The following is a 10,225-nucleotide window of genomic DNA, read 5'->3' as shown; positions in this document are numbered from 1 at the left end:
TCATTGGGTGTGTGGGAAAAGCTGGTAAGTTTTTGAACTCGGTGTCCCTATTGTTTTTTCTATCATTTGGCTTAATAAAAGATACTGCCTCTCCCTACAAACCTTGTTTCTCTTCTACAATATGGCTGCACAGATAATGGCAGTTGTTTATATCCTCACAAATTAATGTGACTGTAATGGCTACCTCTCAGACTTCAAAAGAGAAAGTAGGAATCGAAGTCATGGGAAGCATCAATTTTCATTACACTGCCTCCTTGCACGTAGAGAAAGATCTGAAGGTTAGAAAAGTGCCACAGCAAACCTTCCCCCATATGCAAATGTGAAATCCTGACACCACAAAAATCAGCACCTGAGCAATTGCCCCTCCTGGCGCACTACAATCTTATTTCAGAAGTTGTCCCTGCTTTATCCAGCAGCACGGGCGGCCCCCACAAGCACCACAGCAACTGAGGCTGGCGAGTGCGACCATAGCTGAGGTCAGTGCATCAGTCCTCAGCCAGAAAGCTGCAACAAGCCTAAGTCACTGCCTCGTGGCAGAGTTAATTACACCACACTAAATGTTCAGGTCTACAGAACCCTTCTTTTTTTTTTATACCCCCCCCCCCCCTTTTTTTTTAATCACTTAGATTTTTAAAAGACAAAAGGAAGGCACCATGTGAAAACATCACTATGGAAACATCACGGGCTCACTTGTACTTGCTTGCCAAGCGACTACCTAAGTGAAGTTTTACATCCTATTGGATCACTGTTGGCCATCTGCTCTCCTTCAAACTTCTCTGAATTCCATATTTCCCTGAAAAGTTCATTTTTAGGAAGGAGGGAGGAGGAGGCAAAGGGAGAATCCAGCATTCTTGGCTAGCGCAGAGCTATTGTGAAAAAGGAAGATAAGCTCACTTTGGGACAGCCCCTTAAAAAGACAAAGATCCATGTTTTGCAAAGTAATTTCATAGAAAATACCCCATTTCTAGATGCAGTTTAATGATAAGAGTATATATTGGCAGCCACAAGGCAAAGCAAATAAACAGCTGCTTCTAGTACTCTCACACTAATTGTCTTCCTCTCCCCTTCTCTCATTTAGCGTCAAATGTATTTTCTTCTAAAATGTAACAGTTACTGCCTACACTGGAGTTGTTGGCTGCAGGCTCCCCAGCCTCGCTCCAAATAAAACACAGAAATAGATTTCCTGCCAAGCACCAGGGAAGTTTGAAGACTTTAGTTTTTAAAAACGTAATCTTTTTATCAGTGCCCTAAGCCTGCCAAAGGTAATTATGGGCCATGGCACATTTACATTAATGCATAGGACCTACAGACATTTCAAAAGCTTAATGGAGAAACTCCATAAATGCACATATCAAAAAATAAATTAACTAAACTGTCATGTAAAGATATCACTTAATTTTGCAGAGCGGAAGGCGCTCTTAATGGGAATGGAATGGATCAGTGAGCATTTCAAAACCCAAAGCTGTAATTTAAATTCAGGCTCTCCTTGTGTGCAAGTCACAAGACGTATTTATTATAGCCTTGGATTGTCAATTGTAATCGGTTTAGCAGAGACAAAGCTGTGTTGTTTTGCTTCTTTGCCCTCCTAGCTGGTTCAATATATTTTGATGTCAGACTATTGACAAGCAAACCAAAGGCTGAATTAAAATCATGTTTGCCTGTGATGAACTGGCAAAAATGCAGTCCAAGGTAAATGTAACGCTGAAGCCTACCTATTTATTTATCAAGCAGCAAGGGAAAAATGGTGATGTGAAGCATTTAAACCTCTTTAAATAAACCAGTTGAATATATTTGCTGCTGCTCTTGAGGCCTGCTATGTGACAACCTAGACACAACTAGATAAAAGTAAAAGCACTGTGAAAAAGAATAGCATCATTTACAAGCGGCTACCCTGAGCTTTCCAGGTAGCAGTAACCATTAAAGCTGCTGCTCTTGACGCTCTTCTAGGGCTAGAGCCAAAGCCTGTGACCTAGGTCCCCAGCAAGCAGACAGCAGCACTTCTTCCAGGCTGTGCAGCCCCTCAGCTCTTGATTCCTGGGGTGCCTCCAAGTGGTTTGCAGCAGAATTTTATTTGGTAGCAGCAATTACAAGCCAAGCCTATGCTTCCACAGCCACGAGCAACTGTCTCCTTTTTGCTGAAGAAGCGTTGCAAGAAAGGTTCCATTCTTTTTCTGACATTCTTCTTTCTGTATTCTCCAATTCTCTTTCTTGTTACGTTCATTTTCTGATCTGGAGCACTGAAACTAGTCTGCTCATCGGGTTGTAACTGTCATGGCTGCCTCCTGCCTTCTTCCAGCCCATGTTGAGCTCAGCCACGGAGATGTTTCTCTGAGCCTGAACCTAGTGCCTCCTGCCCAGGATCTCCCTAATTTCTTGTGCAGCACTCAAGTTTGTGAGTCCGACTCTAAACAACAGCAACGACGCTCATGGTTAGGAAGAGCTGCAGCACAGAGCGGGTCAACTGCCCCAGGCACACCTCTGAGGGCAAGCAAAGGCCAACAGGAGAAACCCCCGTGGGCTCCTGCTGCCAGAGCGGCTGCGGTAGCAGCAGAGCCTGGCCCTTTGCAGGGCGGGAGGACAGCGAAGCACTGCCTACGGGGGGAGAGCAGGAGGCAGCCACTCCTGTGCCAGCTGTCGAGATGTCATGCCATGGCTCTGATGAGCAGCTAGTCTTCAAACACGAGTTAATTTCCTTCTTTTATAAAAATACCTGCACACCTGCATTTGCTCTTACATAAGTAATAGAACTTTAAGGAGAATAGGCTACATTTTTGCTTTTAGTATAATCTCTTAGCAGCTTGTTCCCCAAGCTAATTATTATACTGAAAAAACCAAACAAACACCCCACCAAAACCAAAACCCCACACATCCAAATGTGCCTCTTAATACTAGACTGGGTTTTTTTTTGCTCACACATCACTAAATAGTAAACAGAAGCATCTTTTATAACCTTTCTGTAATACCATAGTTTTTAGCTTGCTATGCTATTCTTCTTTCACACCCCTTTTCTAAGATCCACATTATTACCCTTGATCACTCTTAAGAGATATTTTTACTTTTGTCACCCTCTTCAGTCTCTTTGGCTTTGAGCAGGACTTTTAAACTGTTTTTTAAGTGACAAGTTACCACCAACTCCTGTTACAAAATATTTCTGTTCCACTTCTAAGAATTGCAGAATTGGACAGAGCTTTTAAAATGTGTTTTGTCCTACTCCCAGTAATCTTTCTACTTATTTACATGGCTCCTACTGTCACACTACCCAAATGCTAACAACACACTTCTTTGAAAGAAGGCAGCGGGGAAGGAAAGTGTTCTTAGCCCCTCTGCAGAAGAACAGGTGCTGAGAGATTTAGGTCCCAGTCCAAAACAATTTGTAGGCTCCAATTCCCCTTGCACTGATGTCAATGACAAGCCAGAAGTCTAACGTCTTTCTTTAATTTGGACTTCAGTGACTTCCTCAAGGTACAAGAAAATTATGGTCCAGTTGAGAACTGAATGTATGTATCTGTACAGATAAAGAGCTATCTTACATCACCAGCCAAATACTGTAACCACAGGTGTGACCGTTTCTTTCCAATAAAGCCATTGCAGTCATTCAAAACAGTCTTTGACTAAATAGCTTTTCCAGCTTAGCTGTCTGGTTCGTGAGCCCTTGGAGCTCTGAAGCTGATGAATTCTACAAACAGAGTCATAACTTCTTTTGGTTATGAAAAGAAAAAGACTGAAAGAGTGCTGTAAGTAATAGTCAGGAGAACAGGATAGGTCACAGATGTCAGTAAAAGGAATACTATTTCTAAACTCTGAAAATAGCTATTATGGTAAACATGCTTCTTTCCCACGTCACTCTGTAAACAATAAGTAAATACACAATCACAAATTCTAGGCTATTAGGAGCAATGGTGACAAAGTAATGCTTTTAGCGCTCTTTTAAAAAACACTTTGGAAAGTATTTATTTGAAATATCTAAAAGTTCTAATTGTATTCAGTTTTTATAGTCACAGAATTCTAACCACTTTTACATTAAAAAAAAAAGTTAGGGCATTTCTTGAATTTTTGAATAGACTATAAACAGTTTCACAAGTATCCGCTAAGAGGTATATAATCAAGCTTGAACTGTACTTGTATTCTTAATTCATTAGTGGAACTGTAAGGCCCTCTTCTGGATTATAAATTACTGCATGGCCAAGCAAAGTACATGGAAATTACAAAGCCAACCACTGCTACAAAAAGATAAATATCTCAAATATATTTTCTTCATACTATTGTCAATTTCATTTCCTGGTTTTCACATGCATCTGCCCGTCTCGGTTACTATAATTTAGTAGCTGAAAACAACTTCAATTTCTTAGCAGATTCTTACAACAGAGCATTTCTTATGCTAATATTCACAAAAGGAGTGGACAGTCTAGAGTTGTGGCCAGTTTCTCCACAACTTTGTATGAAGATGCTGTGCAGCCAAGTGATGCTTGCTTACACCTATTAAGCAACAGCACACACAAACTGAGACGTGTGATGCTGCATATACACCTGTCTACATATGCACGTGACTTTCAGAAGTGGTCTGAAAATTTGGCTTATGCTAGAGGGAGCATAAAAAAAAAAAAAAGAACAGTCTTATCTCAAGTCTTCAAGGACTGTACAATTCCTTATATGCCTTTTGATTAAATATACACACAAGCACTGTGAAGGTCTTACAAACGTAACGTTCCAAGAGATATACTTACTTGCCTAAGCAAACATTTACTATTGAAAAGCAAGATGCTTCTCCACAGACAGAAGGAAAGAAAATAGTCCAGAATGTACAGAATGGCATCATTTTAATGGATCCACCTGGCTGTAAACAAGCGAACTTGAACCACACATTTTTCTTTTTCTAAAAACAGCCACTTAGTCTTCTGTTTGGTCATGTACGATAAGCAGAAATCACATACATAGAAACGTAGGAACAGGTAGTAAGTATCCAATTAGTAAAAACTGTACAGAACATTAGACATAGTTTAATTGGACTGTACATTTTAAAAAAGAAGGATGCTGGAGACACCTTCATGTATCATTTTTTGGTAAGTTTCTGTCCCCCATCAGGCTAATGACGATTGTCCTTTTTTCGTACTTTTGATTTTGGTGCTGCCAAGAAGAAACAGAAAGGGAGAAAAAAACATCAGAATTGCATTACAGTAATGCCAGTGGCAGCATTCTTTTAAATTAGATTGGGATCAAAATGGATCCATTAATGTGAAACTTACCATTGGGATTTTCTTGTCTGTAGAAAGCTTTTAACATTTCCACCGCTTCTTTGGCACGATAGCCAGAAACGCACTGTTCAAATTAGAATGATGGTTCATGAGCACATCCGAGAATAACACATTCCATGCTTCACAATAATGCCTTAAGTACAGAACAATTCTAAACAACTGTACTGTCTATTTGGGGGTCAGAAAATTTCAGGCTGAATACCTACTACCTTTGAAAAATACTTTGTTGAGGCTTAGCAGAGTAAACAATTTCCCTAATAACTTAAAAGTTAGGCAAAACAAACTTTCTTAGTAACTTACATAACATTTTTATGCAATCTCCAATTTCTTTCTTATCAATGTGTTTCCAGCTTACTTCATATACCCCTCAAGCACTTGGAAATGTAAGAGACATACACCAAGGTATTTGTACATAAGAGCCCTACCAGAAAACATTTGCCCACACACCGATTCTTTATTCCTAGCAGTCACCTCTCAGACCTTTTCGGTCCTTCCAAAATATTTTTCCAGGCCATGAACATTAATGACAAAACCTTTAAATGTCACTAACACTGAATGAATCTCCATCCACACTAGAAAATAATGAATTACACCTATACATCCCACTGCAGTTGCCTAAAGAAACAAAGAAAGAATCTTCTCCTTTCTGTCTTCTGAACATATAGAAAAATTAAATACCACGTGCAAATGTCAGCAGATGAACACTCTTCCCGTACCAACTACACAAATTAATTCAGATGCTAGTCTCACAAACACCCTGACAGAAAGGTGCTTAATATGTTTACACTGGACTGTCAAACAGTATCATCTTGCCGAGACAAATTCTTTCTGCGCCTTAAGCCTTTAGTGCTTATTTACAATGCTGAAATATATTACTTGGTTTTTACATTCATTAAATCATAAATGTTGTGTGGAAAAGAACTCTAAGAACCCTAATCAGTACCGTTGTATAAAGCAGGATCCTCTACAACTGTGTATAATGTAATAAATATAATGCTACAAATACTCTCTATCTATATGTATGTAAAGGTATACTAGTATAATGCTGTAAAGGATCTAGATTTATGTATACTATACCTCCACTGAATGCTTTTCCAGCCTTTCTTAAATGACAAAGATGCCTCATTCTCCCCAGACACTCTGTTCTAGTCCTTCAGTATCCTTACTGTTCAGAAAGTTTCAAAATATCTACACTAAATCCCCTCTGTTACTTTTGCAGTCCGTATTTATTTTGGGATTTTAACTATATGAAGTAAGTCTAAGCTAATGCATTTACCTCATATAGGGGTAGACTGGGAGCAAAAATACAATAATTTCCAGTAGCTCAGCTAAAAACCAGTAACTTAGTAAGTTGCTGTTACTTGATCTTTACTGATTATGTGTTTGTACATTCTGCAGTTTAAAATAATTTTTCCCTCATCTCTTCCTGCAGTATACACTTACTGTTCTAAGCATTACACATCTTTTAGATATATTTATTCCTTACCTTGTTCCACAACTATAATTCTTTCCTCTTTGACGCATCCTTTTAAATATTTTAAGATTGTCATCAGGCTTTTCCTCAATTGCTTTTTCTTTTAGGACTTAACTTTTCTTACATTATTTTCTTGTTAAGTCAAGTTTACTTGACTTTGATCATCTTTCATCTGAGTCCTCTTAAACTGGATGCGTAACATTCTCAAAGCATGGTAAAAAAGCTAGGTACAAGAACCCTAGCTGAAAAATAAAGGAAAACATTTTATAGCTTACTTCAAATGGTTCTCCTGTGTCTACCATATCATCAGACGAGATGCTCAAAACTGAGCCACAGCCTCCAAATCGCTCATTTCGACAGCCATATACGACCCGTGGAATTTATGTGAACGAGTTAAGGTATTAAGCTAAAGTGAAAAGCGAGCAGGAAGTACAGTAGCCTGATTTAAGTAGTCATTAAATTTCACTAAAATGTGCTTGTACTTTTCAAACTAAATTAGTTTGTACTACAATTCTTCCCTCGTAAAATCAGAACTTATTTCTGAGTAATGCAAGATGTACTGCTGAAGATGCACACATCCAGCCTTCCTCAGAAAAGGAGAAGCATGAATCCCAAAGCAGAGGCATAAAGCCATGGTTTGCTGATTGTTACAACATTCAGAACTGAACACTGAACTGAGATTAGCTCACTTTACATAATAACATATCTCTAAAATGTATTTTTACATCCCTAAGAGAAGTCGTCGTTTGTCGCAATTGCGCAATTTCTGTTTCATTCTTGAGTCTCTCGCCATTTACCATGCAGCAAATGGAGGTGGGTGCAGGCTCTCAAACCAGAAGATGTTATCCCTTTTGGCTTTGCCCGACAGTATCAAGCCCTTCTCTGTGGGCTTACTGCCAAAAAAGTAACATTTTGACATATGGTTTCCCAGCGTGAACAAGCATGAAAGGATACTCATCAAGCGCACGGCAGCTGCGCACATGATACAAGGCTCTACAGTTACATACAATACCGAGTGTGCAAACACTTCTGTATAATCTCTGTTGTGTTGCTTGCACCAGTCAAGGACCTGATCGATTGCCACCATTTCTGCGTGTCGTGTAGCCTAGGAGATAAAAATAAACATTTTCTTAAAGTCTGCATTGATTCACAGTAACATCATAAAATTATTCTTTCAAGTCAAAGGCACCACGGCCTGACATCTAACTTACTAATAATGCAATTATTTTCACTTCTGTTCAAGAAGTAATCTAATGCTTTCTTGAGAAGTCTCTTTTTAGTACACCTCTTTGCTGGTTCAAGTTGCAGAAGAAATTTCATGCAGCCCAAACTGCAGAAGAAATACTCAGCAAAGAACACATTCAACTTCCATCTCGTACGCAGCACACACAAGACCCACAAACGCAAACCAGTTTTTTCTTCTACCTGTTCCTAGGCAGAGGAGTCTGCTCAGAAGTCTCCTCTCTCTGTCATGCCAGCATAGTAAGAGAAGGCATGAAAGCTCTGCTTGAGGCTTAAGGGACGCACAAAGCTGACTAAAACAACTGATTTAGCCCACTGTGCTTCCAAGAGCAAGAATGAAGGCTGCGTTACTTTCTCTGGAATTATTAAGAAACCGCTCCTAGCTGGTACCTTTTCCTCCCTCTGACAATGTTACCATGCCTGCATGGCATGAATACATTGTGAATAAGCAATAATTCAGTATGTTTCTGGAACTGCTTGTCCTACTGTGTAGACACAGTATTTTTGGTTTGCATCAGGTCTAATGCTGCCTGGGAATAGGTACATGTACATTAAGCCCCTCAAGTAATAGGCAGGAATTGCAGCATATGCCTGATTACAAACAGACAGAATATTGATTTCTCTTTTTTTAATCCAAGACAACTGAATGATGAGTATCTCAGAGGTCACAGCAACAGGTGTGACACAAAAACCTGAACAGAAGAAGTGTGACTTTAATTGCAGAGACAAAAACAATCAATAATGTCCCAGTGTTGCTCTGGAATGTCTGCAGCAGTGTGTTTTGCCAATCAAATGTCACAGCAAAATATCACAAAGTACTAGTTATGAAAGGACTCTCCAGTTACAAAGCCTGATTCTTATTTAAATTAAGGCTGTTAGTGTTTCCAGAATAGATTAAAAAGAAGGAAAAGACGTTTTTCACACAGGCATTAGACTAAGACTTAATCAATCCAAATTATACTTGTACCTCTGCTACATGTCTTTATGTGACTTTAGATAACTTCCTCTCAATACATGAACCTGGCTTAATGTTTTTGTACCGTGAAGATCTGTGGTAATAACTGTGAGATGCTCTACAATATATGCTAAAGGACTCATGTATAAGTAACTTAGTGGCAAGTTTAATTCTATTTAAAAATGTTTTAAAACTTCTACAGAGATCTGCGTTGCCTATGCCTACATTAGCAAATAGCACAGTGCAAGAGGAGTTTATCTGTAGAGCAAAACAGTGCTGAGGACTACACACCAACTCAGGGAGTTCACGCTTGGCCTAGCTCCAGCTTAAGCCGTAGGACAGTATATTGCCAGCAATAGCTGGAGTGCATTAGGTATGCTCCCTGAGTACATCCTTCTGGACTCATCTTACCTGAGTGCAGTATAGTTTCATCTGAAAGGAAGACACTTTGCCATCTCTGAGACACAAACCAAAGCATGGCAAGCAGACACAATCAAGAAATTTATGCCATGAGTGCACTTGTGATCTGAACTAACATAATAATGAACCCACTCAGTATAAAACATGGATCTGAATCAATTTGCAGACATGATTCCTCCAGACCTACTAGTGACATGTTGCCATGAAGGCTCCCTAGTTGAATAAATGAGATCACGTCAGCTGAAGTCTCAAAGCACAACGCCCCAGCAGAATGATGCCTCAGAATGACTACAGCTACCATAACTCAAAAGTGTAAGTTGCGGCTATTCTAGTTTTGTGCCCCTCAGATCAGAAGAGACACGAATACCATATTAGCTTTTTGACTCCTGAGCATGAATTGAAAACATATAAGCAATAAGCCTTCATTACTGGAGGAAAACATGCCTCTAACCTATGACACTGCTTCATACTGAGTACATGAGTAGCTTTTAGGCCTCTGCTGGTCTTGGGAGCGTAGTTAAGACGACCTATGCTCTAAATTATACCAGCTTCTGTGGTAATAGAAGACAGCTACACCAAAGAGATTACACTAATACAGAATATTACTAGATCCCAGTGCATCCACATCTTAAGTAATACATACTGGTTTGGTCATCTCACCTCATGAAGACATGGGAACATCAGGGCAAATTCACCACAGGGTGAGAAAACATTATCCGAGCTACAGAACAGTCTCTGGACAGAGACTAACTAGGCTATGGCTCTTAACTCACCAGATACAGTCATTAGTTTTCCAAGTTAAGACAACTACGGTAGATGTTTATAAAAATCAAGAAAAATGTGGAAAAGCAAACAGTAAATTGTGATGTATTATTTCTCGTA

At 39.4% G+C, this 10,225-nt stretch overlaps 1 protein-coding gene across 1 annotated transcript in view; it reads right to left on the bottom strand.

The window, feature by feature from the left end:
- Positions 1-4,800: 4,800 nt before the first annotated feature.
- Positions 4,801-10,225, bottom strand: part of ADAT2 (adenosine deaminase tRNA specific 2) — a 10,809-nt gene continuing 5,384 nt past the window's right edge. The window contains exons 3-6 of the mRNA XM_074818896.1: positions 7,681-7,831; positions 7,002-7,108; positions 5,244-5,316; positions 4,801-5,124 (exon numbers count right to left, since the gene is read on the bottom strand). Of these exons, the coding sequence (XP_074674997.1) occupies positions 5,084-5,124; positions 5,244-5,316; positions 7,002-7,108; positions 7,681-7,831 (372 nt within the window). The 3' untranslated portion in view covers positions 4,801-5,083. The remainder of the gene's footprint in view (positions 5,125-5,243; positions 5,317-7,001; positions 7,109-7,680; positions 7,832-10,225) is intronic.

The sequence above is a fragment of the Strix aluco genome, chromosome 3, assembly GCF_031877795.1.
Source record: "Strix aluco isolate bStrAlu1 chromosome 3, bStrAlu1.hap1, whole genome shotgun sequence".
Classification (NCBI taxonomy): domain Eukaryota; kingdom Metazoa; phylum Chordata; class Aves; order Strigiformes; family Strigidae; genus Strix; species Strix aluco.
This window is presented reverse-complemented; position numbering and strand designations above follow the sequence as displayed.